This window comes from Jaculus jaculus, chromosome 2, assembly GCF_020740685.1.
Source record: "Jaculus jaculus isolate mJacJac1 chromosome 2, mJacJac1.mat.Y.cur, whole genome shotgun sequence".
In the NCBI taxonomy this organism is placed as follows: Eukaryota; Metazoa; Chordata; class Mammalia; order Rodentia; family Dipodidae; genus Jaculus; species Jaculus jaculus.
The window spans coordinates 9,121,834-9,144,333 of NC_059103.1; the positions used below are offsets into that span (position 1 = coordinate 9,121,834).

At 50.9% G+C, this 22,500-nt stretch overlaps 3 protein-coding genes across 10 annotated transcripts; 1 reads left to right on the plus strand and 2 right to left on the minus strand.

Annotated features, from left to right (window-relative positions):
• The first annotated feature begins 1,092 nt into the window (after positions 1-1,092).
• Lamtor4 (late endosomal/lysosomal adaptor, MAPK and MTOR activator 4) lies at positions 1,093-4,955 on the plus strand. 2 transcript variants are annotated; one of them, XM_004666319.3, is made up of 4 exons: positions 1,093-1,171; positions 1,484-1,564; positions 4,242-4,359; positions 4,627-4,955. In XM_004666319.3, exons 1-4 carry the CDS (start codon positions 1,169-1,171, stop codon positions 4,722-4,724), a joined length of 300 nt encoding a protein of 99 aa, XP_004666376.1. In that variant the 5' UTR covers positions 1,093-1,168; the 3' UTR covers positions 4,725-4,955. The 2 variants fall into 2 exon arrangements, with proteins under 2 accessions (XP_004666376.1, XP_044999705.1); XM_045143770.1 differs by having other exon boundaries at positions 1,168-1,221.
• An 838-nt stretch (positions 4,956-5,793) lies between these two features.
• On the minus strand, positions 5,794-10,061 carry Trappc14 (trafficking protein particle complex subunit 14). 2 transcript variants are annotated; one of them, XM_045142770.1, is made up of 11 exons: positions 10,042-10,061; positions 9,179-9,274; positions 8,959-9,088; positions 8,758-8,844; positions 8,482-8,602; positions 8,238-8,385; positions 7,832-7,914; positions 7,584-7,747; positions 6,968-7,122; positions 6,612-6,805; positions 5,794-6,513 (listed from the first exon to the last, which is right to left on the minus strand). In XM_045142770.1, exons 5-11 carry the CDS (start codon positions 8,517-8,519, stop codon positions 6,360-6,362), a joined length of 936 nt encoding a protein of 311 aa, XP_044998705.1. In that variant the 5' UTR covers positions 8,520-8,602; positions 8,758-8,844; positions 8,959-9,088; positions 9,179-9,274; positions 10,042-10,061; the 3' UTR covers positions 5,794-6,359. The 2 variants fall into 2 exon arrangements, with proteins under 2 accessions (XP_044998705.1, XP_004666375.3); XM_004666318.3 differs by lacking the exon at positions 10,042-10,061 and adding an exon at positions 9,464-10,024.
• A 683-nt stretch (positions 10,062-10,744) lies between these two features.
• Positions 10,745-21,938, minus strand: Gal3st4 (galactose-3-O-sulfotransferase 4). Of its 6 annotated transcripts, none has more exons than XM_045142775.1 (4): positions 21,813-21,938; positions 20,445-20,751; positions 19,920-20,223; positions 10,745-12,157 (listed from the first exon to the last, which is right to left on the minus strand). In XM_045142775.1, exons 2-4 carry the CDS (start codon positions 20,540-20,542, stop codon positions 11,126-11,128), a joined length of 1,434 nt encoding a protein of 477 aa, XP_044998710.1. In that variant the 5' UTR covers positions 20,543-20,751; positions 21,813-21,938; the 3' UTR covers positions 10,745-11,125. The 6 variants fall into 6 exon arrangements, with proteins under 6 accessions (XP_044998710.1, XP_044998707.1, XP_044998711.1 ...); XM_045142772.1 differs by having other exon boundaries at positions 19,920-20,256; XM_045142776.1 differs by having other exon boundaries at positions 20,445-20,546; positions 21,813-21,919.
• Between the last annotated feature and the right edge of the window lie 562 nt (positions 21,939-22,500).

Consider the following 22,500-nt stretch of genomic DNA (forward strand, 5'->3'; position numbering starts at 1 on the left):
TATGGTATCAGCCTCCTATGACCTTGGTGGTCTGAGGCAGGCTGCTACAGCTTATGGTGCGAGCTACTAAGGCTAACAGTGTGGGCTATTAAGGCTTATAGTATAAGGCTTATAGTGCAGGCTATTTACAGAAACCAAATAAGTGGTTCACTTCATTACTCATTTCCCATCCTTGAGGGCTATCTCATGCCCTTTTACCTAGTTTTATATTAGGAGTGGGCTCTGATATAATGAGAAGAGGGATTCTTTACTTGCTTTCAACAGAGAGTAAAGCCTGGAGTTTGAGGTATGCAGGGAGCCCGCTTAAGCTCCCCTTGGAGCGTGATAGTATTTCTGAGCTTCTGAATTCTTGGGCCTTTCAGTGACACTTATCTTGAACTTGCTAAACATCTATGCTGCTCCTATAATAGTTACATCATTCTACAGTCCCAATGGCAATGCATGAGCTCAGTTTCTCTACATCCTTACCAACAAGTACTTATTTCTAGGCTTACTCATTTTGTCTCTTCCATACTATTTCAACTTCGTTAGTATTCCAATGGGTGTGCACACCAAATTAAAACAAACTCTCCCTATGCGTATATATATTTTGTGATATATACATATATATGTATAGTGACACGAAGGTACCGTTTCTAATTTTCCCTGGTGTGAATTAGTATTGTATCTGAGTCACGTGGGTCCTCTGCAAATCCAGGAGTAAAAACCTCTTCGGGGGACCAACGCTTTGTCTTAAACAGAAGTGTCTTGCGTGGTTATGAGTTACACTTGAATAGTTTTTTGTGCTTTTCATTTTTTACATTAGTCTGTGTTAGGATGAAGCAGCATGACACCGAACAAGGGTACCCTTTGCGTAACAACGGGGCAATCCTGCTCTACTGGAGACGTGGTGCGCAGGCGCAAACCCATATCCACGCCCACCTGGGCTCTGCAGCTTCCAAGCCCACGATGAGTGGCGGGTGAAGCGACCAGTCCGTGTGCGCCTCTGGAAAGCGGCGCTTCAGCAGTGGCAGGGTAAATCTAATGACGTACACGCGCTCCAATCCGAACTCTGGGGGCGTGGCCAACGCCGCGGCGAGAAGAGCCCGCCCTGTAGAACCACGTGATCCGGGCCCGGCGCCGGAAGCTACCTATCGGGTAGGGAGCTTCCCCTACACCTAGGGCTGCGATGGTGAGTGAGGACGCATGCGCGGGAGGGTTTCCCACTCTTCGGTGGCCCCGGTACGACTGGCCCTCGGTTCTCCCCTGCGGCCGCCCCGGGGACCGCGGGGGAATGGAGATGCGCAGGGCCGCGACGCCAAGGGCTGGGGTGTTCGGCGGCAGGGGAGGGACCCGAGGGGGTTGGAGAGAGGGCGGCGGTGGCCTGCGGGGTGGGCTAGGCGGGAACTGGAAAAGCCCGGGGACGGAGGATGGCAGCGGGTGGGGGCTCGGGAGGCTCCGGTCTGCGCCGTCCAGCTTCTCACAGCTTGTTCTCCACCCACAGACGTCTGCACTGACCCAGGGGCTGGAGCGAATCCCAGACCAGCTCGGTTACCTGGTGCTGAGCGAAGGGGCAGTGCTGGCGGTGCGTCCTGGGAAGGGAGGGGTCCCCTTTGGGTTCAGGGCCCAGAAACACCTTCCGATACCGCCCGGTTTCGTCTAACTGTATTTTTGTCCTTTACCTTGGATCCTGCTCAGCATGTGACAGCCTTTCAGTGATTAATCTCTGGAATCTTAAAGACACTTGTTTATGGTAAAAGGTTTACCAAAGGGCCTGGGATGTAGCTCACTTGCTAGAAAGCTTGCCTGACATTTTTAAAGCCCTGGGTTTGATTCCCAGCTCTGCTAAACCCAGACTTGTCGGTGCATGCCTGTCGTTCCAGAATTTGGGAAGTGGAGGCAGGAGAAGGAGTGCTTCAAATGACACACCAAGCTCCAGGCCAGCTTGCGCTACAGGCAATCCTGTCCCAAAAATAAAGTTGAATAACTTTACTAAAGTCATACAACTGGTAACAGGTTTATGGATAACTGACAACCTCTAGAATGCCTTTACTTGGTAGTTCTTGAGATGTTTGTTCCCTACTGTATATAATAGTGCTATGTTAACTTTAAAAAATATTTTTATTTGAGAGGCAGAAACAGAGTATGTTAACTTTAAATTTTAACTTTTTGTAAGCCAATGTGATACATGCTTATGTTTTCTGATCTTATTCACCCCCATTACTTTTTATCCCATTCCCACTTTTGCCAAACCCCTTCTTCCCTACTAACGCCCCTTCTACTTTGATGTTTTTGTTTTGCTTTGTGTGTGTTTGTGACCAGTTCATCTGCCCATCAAGGACAGATGGCAGTGATGATGTGGAAGAGTAGTCAGGGCTAACAGCTAGTCATAATTTGCCTGAGTATGTTAATACCTGTCAGAATTGGTGGTGAATTTATGTTGAAAAGATTTGGAGGGGCTCGAGAGAGACTTCAGCAATTAAAGGCATTTGCTTGCAAAGCTTGACGGCCCAGGTTCAATTCCCCAGTAAAATTCCCAGAAAAGCCACATGCACATGTTTACAGTAGTAGGGCTCTGGTGTGTCTATTCTCTGTCTGCTTGCAAATAAATAAATAAAACTGTAAAAAGAAAAGTTTGAGCTGGGAGTGTTGGTGCATGCCTTTAATCTCAGCAGAGGGAGGAGGATCAGGAGGCCAGGCTGAAACTACATAGTGAATTCCAGGTCAGCTTGGGCTAAGGGAGATCCTACCTCAAAAAACTAAAAACAAACAAACAAAAAAAAACCCCAAAAAACTGATAGTGAACTTCCAAGGGCAGCTTGAAATATTTGAACTAATCTTGAGGGGCATAGGAGCTTTGAAGGGTTTTTGAATAGAAATATGACCCACCAAAATGGTTGAGTGAGATTGTTGTGGGGGAGTTAATTTAGGTGGCAGACTGGGCTGGTGTCATTGGAGAACCAGAGAAAAAAATCTTGGTAATGACAAGCTAACCATATTTCTTCAAGATACTTTACGTCCAATATGACTTTGGATTGGGAAATCCGAGAATACCTTAACAAACAGTAAATCAGAAAAGGAAGGTGACTGAGGGGAATTTTGATGGTCTGACTGTAGATAGTTTGAGGTAAAATGATACCAGTTATGTAGTTATTGTGTGTGTGTGTGTAGCTGCATTTGGAAGCCAGAGCTTGGCACCAGGCATCTTTATTGACTGCTCTCTTTATTTTAATGAGGCAGAGCCTCTTAGGACGAGCCCAGTGCACCCCAATTCGGCTTGTCTTAGCTAGCCAGCTTGCCCTGGGGATACCAGCTCTACTTTCCCAGTGCTGGCATTATAGGTGGCCATCACACCACCTGACATTTACATGGATGCTGGGGATTGGAACTCTGGTCTTCAGATTTGCACAGCAAGCACTTTCCCAACTGAGCCATTGCCCAGCCACTGTAGTTACATTTATATGTTGCTGTGAGGATCTCTCTAATGTTGCCTCTCTTAGCCCAAGTCCATAAAATAGGTCCTGCTGACCTAAATGTAGAGTTGAGGAAACTAACAACAAAGGGAACTAAACTAAACTGGGCATGGTGGCGCACTCCTTTAATCCCAGCACTTGGGAGGCAGAGGTAGGAGGATCTGGAGAGTTCAGGCCACCCTGAGATTACATAGTGAATTCCAGGTCAGCCTGGGCTAGAGTGAGACCCTACCTCGACCCCCCCTTCCAAAAAAAAGGGAACTAAACTTAAATCTAGTGGGGAGCCTATTTGAAAGTGGTGGGAAGAGGAAGTTGAAACAGTCCCTAGAAAAGAGGAAGCCAGAACTGTCAAATTACTTACCCAAGGAGTAGCCAGAGGGTGAGCTTCGAAGACAAAGGGGATATTTATATTTCAAATTCACAAACTGGGGCCAAGATGGAGCCTTTAAGGACTGGGCTGTGGTTTCAGCGGTAGAGCCTGTGCCTAGAACCTCCCAGTGAGGGGTGGGTAGAGCACCAGCAGATCCCCAGCATAGGAATCAATTAACTGCTCGGAGCCCCTGCCGAGGGTAAGCCCAGCATTTATGGATGAGAAACTGGAGGGCACTCAGAAAGCGATGTCATCACAGGGAGGTTTTTAGTAGCTTTTTCCAAAACAGTTACCTGGGGCTACTGGGAAAGTAGAGGCACACCTTAAGCCAGTGTGAGAGCCTAAAGGCCTGTGCTTGGAACTCCCTCCCAATCCTATGCCCTCATCTTCTGAACCCTCCCTCTTCCATCTATATGCAGTCATCCGGGGACCTTGAGAATGATGAGCAAGCAGCCAGCGCCATCTCAGAACTGGTCAGCACTGCCTGTGGTTTCCGGCTGCATCATGGCATGAATGTCCCCTTCAAGCGCTTGTCTGGTGAGCCTCTGTCCCTGGTTGGGGTGGGAGTGGGGGCAGTCGCTCAGGGGAATATTTGTCTCTTGACTCCGTCCGTGTCAGGCACTCTTGTTCAGATCTTCCCCAGTATGAGAACTGAGTAAGGAAGGGATGACTTGTATCACCTCGCAGCCTCTCCTCTTCCAGTCTCTACCTTGAGCTATAGAATGCTTTTCCAACCCAGCAAATTTGGGTGTGACACCATGAAAGCTGAGACACCTACCAATTCTGTGCTGCCTCCCCCTCCAGTGGTCTTTGGAGAACACACGCTGCTGGTGACTGTGTCAGGACAGAGGGTGTTTGTGGTGAAGAGGCAGAACCGAGGCCGGGAGCCTATTGACGTCTGAGCCTGCACAGGGCCAGGGCTAGAGAAGTGGACGGGGCGGGGACCGGCCATGAGGATGAAGGCACATGAACTCCGTCCATCTTCCTTGGCTTGCTGCAGAAACCGGGGCTTTGTGCCCCCCACTGCCCCATCTGCACCTGATGGGCATAGCCTTGGAGATTGCTGGTGAGGGAACCTGGGCAACAGAACCCCTTCTTCTCTTCTTCCTAATAAAACACTTCTATCTTCCAGGGCTCAGGATACATGTGTGCTAGGGGCTGCATTTGAGTGTTTGTGGGGTGACTGGACCTTAGTCCACAGGACCACAACCAGAGCCGAGCATAATAGCATGCACCCACCATCCCAGACTTGAGGCCACCTTTCTCTTAAGAGCTGAAGGTGAGGCTGGGCGATGGCTTAGCAGTTCAAGACACTTGCAAAGCTTGCCAGCCTAGGTTCAACTTCCCAGCCCCCCATGTAAAGCCAGACCCCAAAACTGGTGCATTTGACACTGTATGCAATGGCAAAAGGTCTTTGGTGCCTCCCCCACCAAACACATAAATAATTATAAAAACAAGAGTTGAAGGCCATCTGAGCTGTGTTAATGGTCAACCTGGGATGCTTAGCCATATGTCTCAAAAATAAAACAAAAATAGCTGAAGGGTCTGAAGAGATCATGTAGTCTGTAAGGTGCTGCCTTGCAAGCATGAGATCCAGAGTTTGGTCCCCAGAACGTGTGCAAGAAAGTCCAGGTGTGCTGCATACTCATAATGCTAGCTCTGGACAGGTGAGTTCCCCTGACGCTGCCTGCCTGGCTCGTCTAGCCTAATTGGTGATCTCTAAGGCCACTGAAACCCCATCTCAAGAAAGGTGGATGGCATGCCTGAGGATGACACTCAAGAACGTTCTCTGGCCTCCACACCTGTACACAAATGCATACGTACATCTGCAGGCACACTTACACTCACAAAATAATTATGAAACCACGAGTTGAAAAGACCTGGACTTCAGAATAAGTCTGAGGGGAGCTGTTCGCACATGTATTGAAGCTTGTGCTGTGGTTTGCCCTTTCATCGACACACAGACAACCCTTCTCCCTCCTGAACAGGCATTTAATGGTCTCACTTCAGTTGGAGAATAAGTTACAGATACAGACTGAAAAACAAAACAAAAAAAAATGACAACTTAAAGTGCTTCAGGCTGCCAACGTAAACATGAGGGGCAGAAGGAGGCCACCTAACTATGTCCCCAACCCCTGAGACAGGAAAGTCATTGTCGGGTCCCTTTACCACCACCACCCTCTAATCTCAGCCCTGTGGGTGGGTGGGAGGGAATATGAGATGTACTAGGAAATGAGGAGAACACTCTGTAAACTTAGAATGAGGGTGAAGGCAGGGGGCAGGAGCTCTTGCAGCCCTTGCCGTCCTGGGGTGGGACCAGCCCCCCACAGGAACTAGGGGGAACACTGTGGGCCAAGCACTGCAGCCAGCCACACCCCACGTGTCACAGCTTTGCCCTCATCCCTCCTCTCAGCAGACACAGGTAGGCAGCCCTGCCATGCCTCTCTGCCCGCAGTGGGAGGCACAGCCTGGGAGTGGGAAGCCCTCCGGGGGCTTTGGGTTTCTGGAGTATATGGTGTTCAGAGAGTAGCTCAGTCCTACTTGACGGGCTCCACCACGAGGACTTTGCACTCGCGCTTGGCAATCTTGTCCAGAGAGAGCACAGCCTTGTCTGGGGGCAGGTAGAGGGGGCGGCCGACAGGGGAGGCCACTGGGGGTGTGATGGCTCTGCGCTCCATCACGCTGCCCGACCTGGGAGAAGGCAGAAGCTGTGGGCTCTGGTTGGGTGCAGCACCTATCCCCACTCTCAGGTCCAGCTGTAACCAGTGCCACATCTGCCCCGTCCTTACCTCATGAGGTGGCTGCGGGAAGGCTGTTGGTGGGAGAAAGACTGAGAGCGGCCCAGGCTAGCCTGATGCCTCTCCACCAAGTCCCGAACGGCAGGGCTGCTGGGGCTGCTCTTGCGGGACAGGGGCCGGGCCTCAGGTGGAGGGTGGGACACACTGGCCGTGAACTGCAGCTTCAGTTTCATGTGCTGGCTCAGCTGGGGGGAGCATGCAGATCCTCACATCATCTTCCCGCAGACCCAGGTCAGAGCCTGCGTCAGCCTTCCCTCCACCCTGCCTTCACTTACCACCCATCACATTCCCTCCATAGATGCTAGGGTTCCTGGCTGTTCTACCCAGTGTCCTGCATCACTGCTCACCTCAAAGAGCCCTGTCCTCAGGGCCTGGAAGGCCACACTGAAGGTGAGCGCACTGCCCTTCCTAGAGAAGCCGAGGTTGTTGAGGGGCGTGTGGCAGACAATGGAGTCTAGGGCTGCTTGCATGGCCCGACGCTCTTCCTCACACAGCTGCTTTCCTGGGGGCAGAAATGGACCAGTGAACACTGGACAGCCCTCCTCAGTTCCCATGGGCCTTCGGAATGGTTGTCTGATCCTCAAGGCAGTCTGTGAAGTCAACTGAATAAACATTATCCTGTGCTGCAGCTTATTAGCATAATAGCTGACACTGTGTGTTCTAACCATGTGTAACAACCCATGAAGTGTCATTTACCTGATTTTAGAGAGGACAAACTCTGAGAGGTGAGGTAACTTACTCAGGGTCACAGAGCTAATCAATGAGGTAGAACTCCTCATACTAGAGAGCACAGCACCAGTGTCTACCAGGCTCTTCGAGCCATTCAGCTCCCTGTCTGCCTTAATTCTCTTATCTGTGGCCCTAGGGAGACCACCCACTGTGGTGGGTCTGGCACCAGATTTGAGCTGTTCTCTTTTTCCTACCCTCCCAGGGCACAAGGTCTTAGCCTGGCAGGTGACCCACCAGCCTGTGCATGCTCCGGGGTCCACACAAGCCTCACAGCAAGGAAGTCTTGGAGATTGTTGAGCAGCGTGTAGGTGACAGTGAAACGCTCGTAGGTCCGAACAGGGGACTCACAAGAAGCAGTCATCACAAAGCAGGGGCGGTCTAGGCGGACACTGGGCAGGCTAGGAGCAGTGAGAGAGGGAAGCTGGGTGTTGTGTTAGGCAGAGGTGAGCAGGAGGGTGCCTGGCGGGGGCTCTCACACTCACCGGTAGTGGGTATAGATGCTCTGGGTGAAGGGTAGCTTTGGGGTGGACCATTGAACCACAGCAATCAGGGGGACTTCAAGGCCCTGCAGACGGGACAAAGGGAGATTTCCCATTTACCAGAGTTCTCCTGTCTCAGGCCTGTGACCTTCCCCTCCCAATGCTGGTTCTCATCAAGTGTTTTATTTTTGCTGTTTTTGTTTGTTTGTTTAGATGAGGGAGGGAAAGAATTGGTGTGCCAGGGCCTCTAGCCACTGCGTGGGGTGCCATCTTGTGCGCATGAGTCACCTTGTGCACCTGGCTTTCCTGGGTTCTGAGCCTGGGTCCTTAGGCTTCGCAAGCAAGCAATGTAACCGCTACGCCATCTCTCTCCGGCCCTTATCCTGTTATTTTGACCCCACCAGCTCACCTCCTTGGCTGCTGGAGGGGGCTGCTCACCCCCCCTCAGTTGAAACAGGAAGTTGTGTTCCTCCAGGGCACTAAGTGGGCAGGGGAAGCAGCCAGAGGTACTGGGGAGCCGGCAGAAGGAGCCCATGGAGACCTCTCCAGATTGGTGACTAGATCAGAAGAATGGAGGACAGGGCGTGAGCTTCCCCATCTCTGTCTCCACCCTCACCACGTCACAGCCCTGCTGCCCCGCGTCAGGACCTCACCAGACATTGTCCACCAGCAGCACAGAGCCATCGGGCATGACAGGTAGATAGCTAGCATTGAAGTTGGGAAGGATTCGGATATCCCAGATGGAGATCTCCTCCTGGGAGGAGCTGTTCAGCACTGTCAGAGGGAACCAGCCCAGCTCAGAATAGCCAAACCCCTCACACCCTATTTGCCCAGCACAAGTGCCTCCCCCTGCCCCCACTCTGAGTTAACTGCCTTCCACTCAATTCCCCTGCTTGCTACCCAAGACTTCAGCAAGCAGATCTGCTCACCCTTGAGCACGGTCAAGTGTTTTCCAGCCACAGTGAACTGCCGGCATTTCAGAACCGGAGGGGGCAGCAGCGTCAGCAGAGTGCTCACTGCAGAGGACGGGGCCAGACAGCAGACCTCAGCCTCCCACCCACAGAGCCCTCCAATACGCGCCCCCTCAACCCCACTAACTGGCCTCTCCCTTCTGCACTCTCTTCCCCCACCTTGGGCCTTGAATGCGCTCTGCTCGCCCCGGAAGGTCTCCCCAGGAGATCGGGTCTGTAGCAAGCGCAGGTAGCCTTGATCTCTAACTTCCGGTGCCTCAACCTCCCTCTTCCACACGGTCACTACAATCTAGGTACAGGAGACAGACCAGTCAAAAGGAGACCGAGGCTTTAATACAGGGTCTAAATGAGGGCAGCAGCTCCACCCTTGTCATCCTACCTTGGCCTTGGGTGTCCCTGGGGGTAGTCTATCCAGTGAAACGGTGAGTGGGAAGATGACCTCATCTGTGGACACAATCGGTTCCTCCACAGGCAGCTGGAGTAGTGAAGAAAGGGACGGTGAAGTCAGTGAAGAGCGTGCAGGAGGCGGGCGGCCCGTTACCGTCCCCTTCAATCTCTCCCCAAGACTACCGCGCCTCCTGCACTAGCTCCCAGCGTCCATCTCCCAAGCCGCTCCCAGCACCCAGCGCACCCCCCGTCCCGGGCGCCCCGAGCTGCTCCTCACCGTGGTCGCTCCCCCTGAGGTAGCAGGACCCGGGCCGTGGGTGAGGAGGGGGCTGCAGCCTCGGAACAGGCCCCCGCCCCCCGGGTCCCCTCCCCCGGGCGGCTCGGCATCCTGGTCGCCGGCGCCCCCGACCCCCGACAGCCCGCCTCCCGCGCTGACCGAGGCCAGGGCGGCCAGGGCAGTGGCCAGCTCCGCCCAAGCCCCTCGGCAACCCGCACCCGAGCCGCCGCCGGCCCCGCTCCCCGCGCCGCCCCGGCAGCGCAGCACCAGCAGGAAGCGGACCGTCTCCCCCAAGTACAGATGGTTGCGCCGGGGCAGCGCCCGGTACCGGCCCGGGTCCCCCGCCAGCTCGGCGCGAGGCGGCAGCGGCACGGCCGGGAAGTACATCGAGTAGTCGCATTGGGACTCCATGGGGACCGGTACCGGCCCGGGACCGACACGCGAACCGGGACGGGAAACCGGAAGCCCGGCGGGGAGCCAGGGGAACCCGCCGAGGCCGGGCCCGCCAGTCCAGACACCCGAAAGGGCGCTGCGAGGCCCCCCGCGGCCAGCGCAGTCCGGAAACGAGGGAAACAAACCCGGAACCCCGACTCGGCGGCGCCGGAACTGGGCTGTACGGTTGAATGACTGGCGAGAGACCGGAAGCGGAAGGGGCGGGGCGTGCCCCCGGGCCCCCACTGGTGGGGCGGGGCCTGGCACGAGGGCTGCTGCTAGACAGAGAGAGAAGCTTTCACTGGGAAGAATTTCTTTTCTTCTTCTTTTGGTACTAGCATCAAAACCAGGGCATCATGCATGCAGCGTCAACGCTGTACCACTGAACTACATCCCCAGCTTCAAAGATTGAAAGAACCGTTTACAGCCTAGTTTCTACCCAAAAGATTCTTCATCCTTTTTTTTTTACTTAAATTTTTTAAAATTTTATTTGAGTGAGTGAGAGAGAAAGAGGCTGATAGAGAGAATGGGCACCCCAGGGCCTCCAGCCACTGTAAACGAACTCCAGGCACATGCACCACCTTGAGCTTTTGACTTATGTGGATCCTGTAGAATCGAACCTGGCTCCTTTGGCTTTACAGGCAAACGCCTTAACCACTGAGCAATCTCTCCAGCCCTCGTGTGTGTGTGTGTGTGTGTGTGTGTGTGTGTGTGTGTGTGTCTGGCTTATGTGGACAGCTTGGGAATTGAACCTAGGGCCAGCAGGCTTTGCAAGCAAGTGCCTTCAACCACTGAGCCATCTTCCCAGCCTCCGTCCCTTCCTTTTTTAAAGCCCTACACAGATAAAGGACAAGTTTCTTATCATTTATTCATTCAACAAACATTTTCACATAGCCCCATGACAAATCTTTCCTAGAGAAATGGATGTATCTATCATTTCCTAGAGAAATGGATGTATTCTAACTTACCCTTAACACCAAACATTCTCTGGTTCGTTCCCATTTTCTTGTCCCTCAGGGGACGTTGTCTAGAGCCACATGGACCTGCCTTGGGACTGGAAAAGGGAAGGGGGCAAGTGTGGGGCAAGGTGGTGCTGTTGGGATTCCTCAAGCAAAATCCAGAAAAGTTCTTGGTCCATGTTAGGGCAAAGTTCCATCCCTTCCAAGGGAAGCAGAGATGGCTTCTGGTGGCCCGCACTCATCTCATGTGCTCTAGTTTGTATTTTGATGTTTACCGGGACAGTAGCCTCGTAGTCTTGAGAGGCAAGGGGACTGGAGGGGGAAACTGCCTTGCATCCAGTAGGTCCTTATACTGTAGCTCAGGGGTAGCCAAGCGTTCACACTCCTCCTGGTCTTGTGGGCTCAACCCGCTCTGAATTACATAACCCAAAACCTTAGTTGACCCGAACTGGAAAGGACGGAGCCTATGGTTCGTGATGTATTTGGGGTCTAAAGCCTCACCCCCTACTAGGCAATGTTTAGCCAGGGCTGCTCTTCGAGCCCGGAGCTCAGCCACAGCACGCTGCAGCCGTCTGTGGCCAAACTGTTCTATCCGTGCCCACAGACTCCGGTTGAAGTGAATATAGAGAGCCCAGTCGAGGTTGTTCCAAGCTCGGGCCCGAGCGGTCAGCTGCTGGTCTTCAGCCGTGCGTGTGTTGTTGCTGGCAGCACCGAGGCCCTGCCCTCCTCCAGCCTGAGCGTTGTGCATGAAGCCCACCACGTCATCCAGACCCCAGCACAGAGCATCCGCCAGCAGAACCAATGACTCATCAAAGTACTCCGCTACCATGACCAGGTCAAAGATGGAATCCAACCAGGCCAGACCCCACTGGATGAAAGATGAGGACCCCACGTCAAAAGAGGTGAGGCTGGCTGGCTGGCTGTGACCATCAGCAACTGTGGAAACCGGCTGGAAAATATCACTGGGATCTAGGATTTTAGCTCCAGGCCCAGCACCAGAAGGCAAGACATGTCTTTGGAGAGGGTTGAGGTCTTTGGGGAGATGAGAATTCTCCCTCTTGATCTTCGTCTCAGGGGGAAAGGGCAAGCCAAAGTCAAACCACAGTAAGTTGCGGGCATAATGATCACCTTTGGCCCCAGGTCGGTAGAAGGCTCGGGGATTGGACAAGAAGGCAGCCAAGGATGGTGCCTTGCGGAAGGCTGATGAAGTGGATTTATAATAGGAGAAGGCCGAGCGGGCCAGAGCAGCTGGGTCTCGGACAATGGAAAAGAAGAAGCTGTCGGAAGGCATGACCTGAAGCACCTGTAGAAGAGAGACAGCAGACATAGGAGAAAGCACTGCACTGAGGGGAATGTAAATGCAACTTAAGTCCCTGATGATCCCCTATTGTATGCAGAATTCTGCTGGGGAGCTCCACCTTCCCTCACTAGCTGTGTGGCTTTTGGCAAGTCACTTAGCATTGCTGAGACTTGATTTGCATGTCTGCAACATGAGAAACATCAAATGTTCTCAGGTAATTAGGAAAAACACACGAGATAAATGTTTTTCCCCAATGGGCCAATAAATTGCGCAGTGGTTAAAGGCATCTGCTTACAAAGCCTAATGGCCTGGGTTTGATTCCCCAGTACCCATGTAAAGCCATATGCACAAGGTGGCCCATGCCTCTGGAGTTCATCTGCAGCAGCAGGGGGCTCTGGTGCACCTGTTCTGTCAAGTTCTCTCTCTCCTCTCAAATAAATAAATGTCTTTTAAAACTGTTATTCAGAAAACTGGAATATGCAAAACCTCATGGAAAACAATTTCCTTGAACCCCTCTGACTTCTCTATTCAGTTAAACCTAGAGGACCCAAACTTTGTGTTCATTTTTCACTCTCTCTCGCTTTCTTGAGACAGGGTCTCCCTAGATAGGCCAGGCTAGCCTTGAACTCACAATCCTCCTGCTTTGGTCTCTTGAGCATTGTAATTTCAGACAGGGTGTTGGCACGCTTCACACAAAAATTAACTGAATTTTTTTTTTTTTTTTCTGTTAGCTACAGCTTCAAGAAAGGAACTGGTCTTGGGACTCCCTAGGGTAGAAGAAGGGAAGTGTCACTGGCAACAATAGTGCTGTTTCAGCTATTATGTGCTCAACCCTAATGGGACCTCAGCCTCACCTCCCCTAAAGGGAACATCATGGAAGAAGGGTCAGAAAGACTCTAACAGCCAGAGAATGGAGAGGAGTGCTGCCTTCTGGCCATTACGCTCTTGAATTCATAGCAGCTCTGGTTTCCTGCCCAAGACTGAGCCCATCAACATTCCGTCACAGATGGGAGAGAGGTCCATGGGGTCCCACTCCTCCCAGAGGAGTTAGTGGCAATTAGTTGGGCAGAAGGAAAGGTTCAGTGGGAGGGGAAATGAGAGAGGATAATGGGGCAAATAGGATCAAAAAATATACATGTATAAAATTGTCAGAAACGAAACAGTGCTGCCTCAAAGATAAAATTAAGGGCGGGAGAGATTGTTCAGTGGTTAAAGGTGCTTGGTTGCAAAGCCTGCCTGTCCTGGTTCAATTTCCCAACGTCCACGTAAAGCCAGGTGCAAAACTCTGGCATTACGCACTGGCAGGAGACTCTAGTGTGCTCCCCCACACCACCCCATACAAATAAATAAAAGTATTTTTGAAAATTAGCCCAAGATGGCTGTAGGGCAACACAGTTTGGAGGACTCTCAAACATCTTGAAGAGTCAGACACTCCTGGATCAACTGGGGCATTGGAGAGCTCCGGTCACTTGGTAGGCTGCTGCCCTAAAATCTGGGGTTTCTTTACAGAGGCCTGGGAATCAGGCTGAGCCATATCCAATGTAGCTCTGCACACTGAACTGAGGTTTCTGCCATGGAAAATGACTTTAATCATGGAATCTGACTTCTCACAATGTCCTTTGATCTGCTTCGCTAACATGGACATGCCCAGAGGGCACAGCCTCTGAACCATATCTTTGAAAGCTGAATGACTCAGTCTTTGGCATCAGATGGATTTGAAATAGAATCCTGATTCTGACATTTGCTAATTTGTGTGCCTATCAATTTGGGTTAATATGCGCCTGGAACAAAGTGAAAGGGCCTGGAACATGGAGGGTAGTCAATGAATAATAGTGACATTGATCTTAGTCACTGAAGGAACTCAACTCAAAGATCACTGTCATGGCCTCACTGCCAACGGTGGCCTCTCTCTGCTCTTGGGTCACTCCTTAGCTGTCTCCTGTTCACTGTTGACAAGGGTGTCTTTGTGCCACATGTGATGGCACATGCCTGTAATCCAAGTATTTGGGAGGCTGAGGACGCTAAGATTGTTGAGAGTCTGAGGATAACCTGGGCCACATAGCAAGACCCTGTGTCACAATAAAAGGTGGGGAGGTCTCTGAAGGACCTGCAGAAGTTCTACCTACTGCTCTAATCCACGGACACACATATGCACATGCACCTACGTGCACCACGTCTTTGCTGACGCTTTACTTCCCCTAGGAATGCCTGACGGGGGCTGGAGAGATGGCTCAGCAGTTAAGGCACTTGCCTGCAAAGCCAAAGGACCTGGGTTTGATTCTCCAGGACCCACATAAAGCCAGAGGTACAAGGTGGCGCATGTGTCTGGAATTTGTTTTGTAGTGGCTAGAGACTCTAGTGAGTCTTCTCGTTCTCATTCTCTCTGTCTCTCCTTACAAATAAAAGGAATGCCTGGGCTGGAGAGATGGTTTAGCGGTTAAGCGCTTGCCTGTGAAGCCTAAGGACTTTGGTTTAAGGCTAGATTCCCCAAGACCCACATTAGCCAGATGCACAAGGGGGCGCACACATCTGGAGTTCATTTGCAGTGGCTGGAGGCCCTGGCATGCCCATTCTCTCTCTCTATCTGCCTTTTTCTCTCTCTGTCACTCTCAAATACATTTAAAATTAAAATTTATAAAAGGATGCCTGATGGTGGGCTGGGGAGCTGGCTCAGTGGGTAAAGTGCTAGCACCTGAGTTTGGATCTACAGAACCCACATATAACATGCAGGGCAAAGTGGTGTGCACTTGTAATCCCAGCACTGGGGAGGCAGAGACAGGTGGGTTTTCAGGGTTTACCAGCTAGCTTGTCTAGCTGAATTGATGAACTCCAGGTGTGAGCTCCAGCAAGCAAACCTGTCTCAAAAACTAAAGCGGGGCTGGAGAGACGGCTTAGCATTTAAGGTGTTTGTCTGCAAAGCCAAAGGAGCATGGTTCAATTCCCCAATACCCATGTAAGCCAGATGCACAAGGAGATGCATGCATATGAAGTGCATTTTGCAGCAGCTGAAGGCCATGGTGTACCCATTCTCTTCTTCTTCTTCTCTCCCTCAAAAATAAATAGGGGACTGGGGAAATGGCTTAGCAGTTACGACATTTGCCTGAAAAGCCTAAGGACCCAGGTTTGATTCCCCAGGACCCATGTAAGCCAGATGCACAAGGGGGCCCATGTGTCTGGAGTTTGTATGCAGTGGCTAGAGGCCCTGGCATGTCCATTCTCTCTCTTTATCTGTCTCTTTCTCTCTCATAAATAAATAAGTAAAAATAAAGAGTAAAATATTAAAAACTAAGGTGGATCCAGACTTAGTGGTTCACACCTTTAATCCCAACACTAGGGAGGCTGAGGTAGGAGGACTGGTGTGCGTTTAAGGCCAACCTGGACTACAGAGTGAGTGCTAGGCTAGAGTGAGACCCTGCCTCAAAAACAAAAAAGGTGCACAGTGGCTGAGGAGGAAACTGTATGTCAACCTCTGGCCTTAATACCCTTGCACACACATGTACACAAGCACCACACACATGTACATCTGTACAAATACACACACATACATACCACATACATATACAAATGTAAAAAAAAAAAAAGAATACCTGGTATAGCTATGCATAGTGGCTTACACCTATAATTCCAGCACTCTGAGAGGCCAAGGCAGGAGGTTCGCTGTGAGTTCAAGACCAGCCTGATCTATACAGCAAAACACCATCTTCAAAAATAACTTAAAGGGCTGGAGAGATGGCTTAGCGGTTAAGCGCTTGCCTGTGAAGCCTAAGGACCCCGGTTCGAGGCTCCATTCCCCAGGACCCACGTTAGCCAGATGCACAAGGGGGCGCACGCGTCTGGAGTTCGTTTGCAGTGGCTGGAGGCCCTGGCGTGCCCATTCTCACTCTCCCTCTCTCTATCTGCCTCTTTCTCTCTGTCGCTCTCAAATAAATAAAAATAACAAAAAAAATTTAAAAAAATAACTTAAAAAATCCCCAAACAACAAACAAACAAAAAAACCAAGAATGCCTGAGGAGAGCCAGGTGTGATCACGCACACCTTTAATCCCAGCACTCAGGAGGCAGAGGTAGGAGGATCGTGGTGAGTTCGAGGCCAGCCTGAGACTGCATAGTGAATTCCAGGTCAGCTTGGACTAGAGTAAGACCCTATCTTGGAAAACAAGAAAACCACAAAAGAATGCCTGATGATGTCTTTGCTCTATTCTTTCTTTTAATGCCACCTGTCTAGAAAGTTCCACGTCATTTGGTGAAATTTCTTCCTGGTGATTCTAGATACAGAAGTACACAGTGTCATGCTGTGGAAAAGCATCCTTCACTTGAGATTTGATCTTATCTGTGTAATGGTGACATTCTACTTCCCTGTCAAGATTAGTGCCAAGCAATCAGGAAGTATTAAAAAAGAACATCATACTTTTGTTTTCTTTTAGTTGCCAATTTGAGGCAGAATCCTGTATATATCCCAGACTGACTTCAAATTCTCCATCCTCCTACTTCAGCCTCCTGAGTGCTAAGAAAAGAGCTGTGAGCCACCATGACTAGCTTCTGCATGGCTTTGTTTTGTTTTGTTGTTGTGGTTGTTTCCAAGGTAAGGTCTCTCCCTAGCCCAGGCTAATCTGGAAATTACTCTGTAGTCCCCGGTTGTCCTGGAACTCACAGTGACCCTCCTACTTCTGCCTCTAGAGTGCTGGGATTAACTGTGTGTGTACCACAACACTTGGTACAGTTTATTTTGCCTGTTGTCTTCCTGTAAGCGCTTTCTGAGCATACAAGAGCATGTGCTCATCTCTTCCATGAGCAACAGGTCTTCTGAGGAACAAAAATGGGCTTTTCGAGCCAGGTGTGGTGGCGCACGCCTTTAATCTCGAGGTAAGAGGATTGCCATTAGTTTGAGGCCACCCTGAGACTACACAGTGAAATCTAGGTCAGCCTGGGCCAAAGTGAGACCCTACCTTGAAAAGTGAAAAAAAAAAAAAGATGGGGGGGGGCTTTCTTTCTTTCCTCTATTCTTATTTTTAAAGTATTTTTATTTATTCGAGAGAGAGAGAGAGAGAATGGGTGTACTAGGGCCTCTAGCCATTACAAACAAACTCCAGATGCATGTGCCACCATGTACCTCTGGCTTACATGGGTTCTGGGGAATTGAACCTGGGTTCTTAGACTTTGCAGACAAGTGCCATAACTGCTAAGCCATCTTTCCAGCCCTCTCTCTCTCTTTCTTTCTTCAAAATTATTTTATATATTTACTTATTTTCAAGCAGAGAGAGAATAGAGAGAAGAGAGATAGAGAGAGAATGGGCACACAAAGGCCTCCAGCTGTTGCAAGCAAACTCCAGATGCATGTGCCTCTTTGTGCATTTGGTTTTACATGGAGACTGGGAAATTAAACCTGGGTTGTTGAGCTTTGCAGGCAACCACCTTAATCACTGAGCAATTTCTCCAGTCTTTCTTTTTTTAATTATAAAAAAATATTTTTACTGGACTGGAGAGATAGCTCAGCAGTTAAAAGTGCTTGCTTGCAAAGCCTGCCAATCCTGGTTAAATTCCTCAGCACCCACATAAAGCCAAATGCACAAAGTGGCACATGTGTCTGGAGTTTGTCTGCAGAGGCAAGAGTTCCTGGTATGTCTATTCTTTCTTTCACAAATGAATAATATATATATATTACCCCACCACAAATACATACTGGATGATTGTGTTACATTTTATGTCTGGCTTTATATGGTTGCTAAGAAATTTAATCCAGACTAGTCAGCTTTGCATGTAAGTGCATTTAACTACTGAGCCATCTCCCAACCCTATTTGTTTCTGAGACAAAGGTCTCCTTATATAGTCCAGGCAGGCCTCAGTTTTGTTTTGTTTTTTTCTCTTTTGAGACAGGGTTTCCTATACTATTGCAAACTCACTTTTTTTTTTTTTTTTTGAGGTAGGGTCTTGCTCTAACTCAGGCTGACTTGGAATTCACTATGTAGTTTCAGGCTGGCCTCACTCTCACAGTGATCCTCCTACCTCTGCCTCCCAAGTGCTGGGATTAAAGGTGTGCACTATAACGCCTGGCTTAAAACTCACTATTAACTGTGGCTGGTCTTGAACTTTTGATTCTCCTCCCTTCAACTCCTCAGTACTGAATTGATAAGTTTATACCACCATGCCAGGCTTATGTGGTGCTGAGGAGCAATCGCAGGGCTTCCTGCACGCCAGACAAGCATGTTAATAACTGATCTGTATCCCTAGCCTGGCCTTGATCTCTTGATCCTCCTGTCTCCACTTCCTGTGTGCTAGGATTACAGGCCGGCACCATCATGCCCAGTTTTCTGTCTGACTGTCTGGTGTTCAGCTGAGGGCTCCCCACAGAGCCGGCACAAAGCCTTAAAATGTGGCTGACTTAGTGAGCACAGTGACAGGGGGAGTAGCCAGAAGCCCCTCGTGGCAGAGCAGGGACTCTGGTGACCTTAGTAAGAGAGATCTTTGGGGCTGGAGAGATGGCTTAGCGGTTAAGCGCTTGCCTGTGAAGCCTACGGACCCCGGTTCGAGGCTCGGTTCCCCAGGTCCCACGTTAGCCAGATGCACAAGGGGGCGCACGCGTCTGGAGTTCGTTTGCAGAGGCTGGAAGCCCTGGCGCGCCCATTCTCTATCTCTCCCTCTATCTGTCTTTCTCTCTGTGTCTGTCTCTCTCAAATAAATAAATAAATATTTAAAAAAAAAAGAGAGATCTTTGAATGGCAAGGGGCATCTGGAGGGAAAGCTTAGTGGGCAGGGAGTAAGATGACACTCAGGGAATAAGCTGGCCAAAGAGAAGAGTTTGGGGGAGGCTGTGGACATGGCTCAGTGGGTAAAGAACTTGCTGCACAAGCATGGGGGCCTGAGTCGGGAGCCGTAGTGCGCACGTAAAAGCCAGGCATACTGACATGTGCCTGTAATCCCAGGATTAGGAGAAGGCAGGCACAGGAGGATCACTGAGACTTACTGGCTGGTTACTCTAGCCAAATGGGTGAGCTCCAAATAGATCAAAAGACTCTCAAGATAAAAAAAGTTAAGAGAGCTGTGGGTCATGGTGACGCACGCCTTTAATCCCAAAAGAAATAAAGACAACTTCAGGTGTGTGAGGGGGACTCTCACTCCCAAATCCAACCTTAGAGAAAAGAGCCATCATGGGCTGGAGAGATGGCTTAGAGGTTAAGGCGCTTGCCTATGAAGCCTAAGGACTCAGGTTCGACTCTCCAGATGCCACGTAAACCAGATGCACAAGGTGACGCAAGCGCACACGGCAGCCCAAGTATCTGGAATTCAATTGTAGTGGCTGGAGGCTTTGGTGCACCATTTCTCCCTTTTTCTCTCTCATTAAAAAAAAGAGAGAGAGAGATGGGCTGGAGAGATGGCTTAGCGGTTAAGCGCTTGCCTGTGAAGCCTAAGGACCCCGGTTTGAGGCTCAGTTCCCCAGGACCCACATTAGCCAGATGCACAAGGGGGCGCACGTGTCTGGAGTTCATTTGCAGAGGCTGGAAGCCCTGGCGCGCCCATTCTCTCTCTCTCCCTCTATCTGTCTTTCTCTCTGTGTCTGTCGCTCTCAAATAAATAAATAAATAATTAAAAAAAAAAAAAGAGAGAGAGGGAGAGGGAGAACCATCGGAAATCTCACCTTTGTGGCTCCCCTCCCTGGGCCAAACCTCTGATGCCCAGGTATTCATTCCCTCCACGTCTCTTGTTGGCCTTGGCCACAGGCCCGAGTCCACCCATTTCTAGCCCCACTTCGCCGTCACTGTACCCCTCACCTCTTTCAAGTTGAATCTCATATGGTGACAGAGAATATGGAAAGGAGGTCGCGTGCTTCTATCCTGGGGACGATAGCCTTTGACCCGAGAGGCCTGGAAAAGCCTTGGGTAGCCGAACTGGTAGCGGACAGGTAAGGCGAAGCGCAGCCGGTGCCTGTCCCCGTAGCGATGAAGTAGGTTCAGCACGGAGCTGCTCCCAGATTTGTGTGTCTTCAGGAATACGAGTCGCTGTCGGGGAAGGCAAGACTCGACAGCTGTTCCCAGCAACGGGGTCCAGGACGGTCGGAGCTGCAGCATGGAGAACCTGGAAAGAGGTCGGAGGAGAAATGTCCTGCCTCTTGGCAGTAAGGAGAGCAGAGATTTATTAATTAATTAATTAATTATTATTATTATTATTTTTGATGAAAGGACATCAGGTGTGACGGCTCCTCTGAGTCTCCTCATCCCATCCCAGGAGTTACAGTGAGTTGAGAAAGAGCAAGTGATGAGAATGTTACAAGGAGGTATGATAGGAGGAGACCTTACCTCTTCTGGAAGGGTCCCCCCCAGAGCTGGAGGCCAAATCCGATGGTCATGAAGACTCCCAGAGGCACCCACAGACTCCGAGGCCCCCAGTGCCGCATCGTCCTGGCAGGAGACAGAGGGCCCACGTGTCACCAAGAAAGGAGATGCTAGACAGGGCCGGAGCCAGAGCAGAGGCAGAGACAGCTTGAGATGGGCCGTACAGCCACGGAAGGTGCTGTTTGGAGATCGGGGGGTCATTCCCCAAGCCTGCTCGCAGCCTTGGTCGAGTCTGCCCCCTGAGTTAGCAGATTTTTGCCTCTGTCAGCGTCTAGAAGGGAAATGAGGGGGAAGGAGGGGAGGCTAAGTTGCTGCTGAAACCTGAATGCAGAGCTGGGGAGCTGTCAGGGGACCTGCGCTACAGCAGTGCCCGCTCTGTATACAGGCACCCCCTTGCTTGTCTGCAGTCACCACCCCCACCCCCCGCAACTTCAGTTTCCCCAGAGCCTCAAGAATTTAAAAGGAAGAGAAAGGCAGAGTCCTGATGATGAATCAAACAGCTGGCGAGAGATCAGACCTGTTGGTTTATTATGACAGTCACTCTAGAGCATTGTCAGACCAGGTCCCTGGCTGTCCCCTGAGTCCCGCTGTCTGTCACAAGTAGGACGAAGAATATCTCCCCACCTGCACCTTCTATAGCTAGGAGGGGAAAATCTGGTGAGGGAAGGGCATCAGATGGGAACAGGTTGGGTAACTGGGGAGAAGGGAAGGGAGGGAGGACTCACAGGAGTGGTTTTGTAATGAGCACGGGCCATTGATTCCTAGACACGGACAACTCTTGCCCTCAGTCTCTCAGCAGAAGTCAGATCCCAGAGTGCAGTGGGGGCTGGGAACCAGACGTGGGAGGGGGAGGGAGAGGGAGAGAGGGAGAACACAAGCCCTGATTCTCTCACAGGCCCCAAGCTTTCTAATCAACTGGGAGTCGGGCTCCGCCCCTTCAGATCACAACCCACAATCAGACTGTGGCCCTCTCCAACAAGCCTGGACAGATTCCTTCCAGAACAAGCCAAGGGTGAGCCCCCCCCCAGGCGAAAGAATTTACACTTGATACCCAGAGATCCACCTCCTCTGGCATCACACCTAACTCCCTCCTTGAGCACAGCCCCACGACTCCTCTCCCTGAGCTAAACCTTTCCCGTCTTCCGACTCTCGACTCTCTTCGTTATCTTCATCCCAACTCAGTATGCTCCTCAGCTCTGGCGACTGCTTAAGGAGTCCAGTCGGCTAACCCTTTATTAGTGTATTCTGGGGAACTCTGAATTCTCGGTTTCTTTCCATAAATTCAAGGGTCCCTCTACCGAGGCCCCAGCCTCAGCGTCACATGCCACTCACCAAACCGTGAGGGGAGCAGTAGGGAAACCAGGTCGGGCCCTCCTCCAGCCAGCCCCAGCCACCGCCTTCTGCCGCCGGGCTAGCTGGCTCCTCGTTTTCAGCTCAACTTTCCCCACAAACTTTCTCAGCACCCAGGCTCCTCCCCTCCCCTCCCTTTGTCCCGCCAGTCCAAGCAGCTGCTTGCTGGGGCTCTGATCACGTCTTTCTCTGGGTCTCTCCCTCCAGGCCTCTTTCTCCCTCCGCAGTGCAAAGATCGCTCAGCCTGCCTTGGGAAGACACCACTTCTGCCCTCCTTCCACTCAGGAGTCAATTACATCTTTTTCTCTTGGCTTTCCACAAAACAAATGATTTATTCAGTTAAGGAGACTGCCTGCGAAGTCTAAGGAGCCAGGTTTGATTCATCAGTACCCACAAAAGCCAGATGCACCAGGTAGTGCATGCATTTGGAGTTCATTTGCAGTGGCTGGAGGCTCTAGTGCACCCATTCTCTCTCTCTCTCTGCACCTCTTTCTCTCTCAAACAAATAAATAGATAAATAAAACATTTTAAAAAGAGAGAAAGGGAGCAGAAAGTAAATACTGTCAGGGATGAGACAAGGTAGGCAGAGATGCAGTCTGTCACCCTGAAGGCAGGGTGTGCTAGTAATATACGCTTGGTGTTCAGAGAACGTCACAGGTGACAAGGAGCT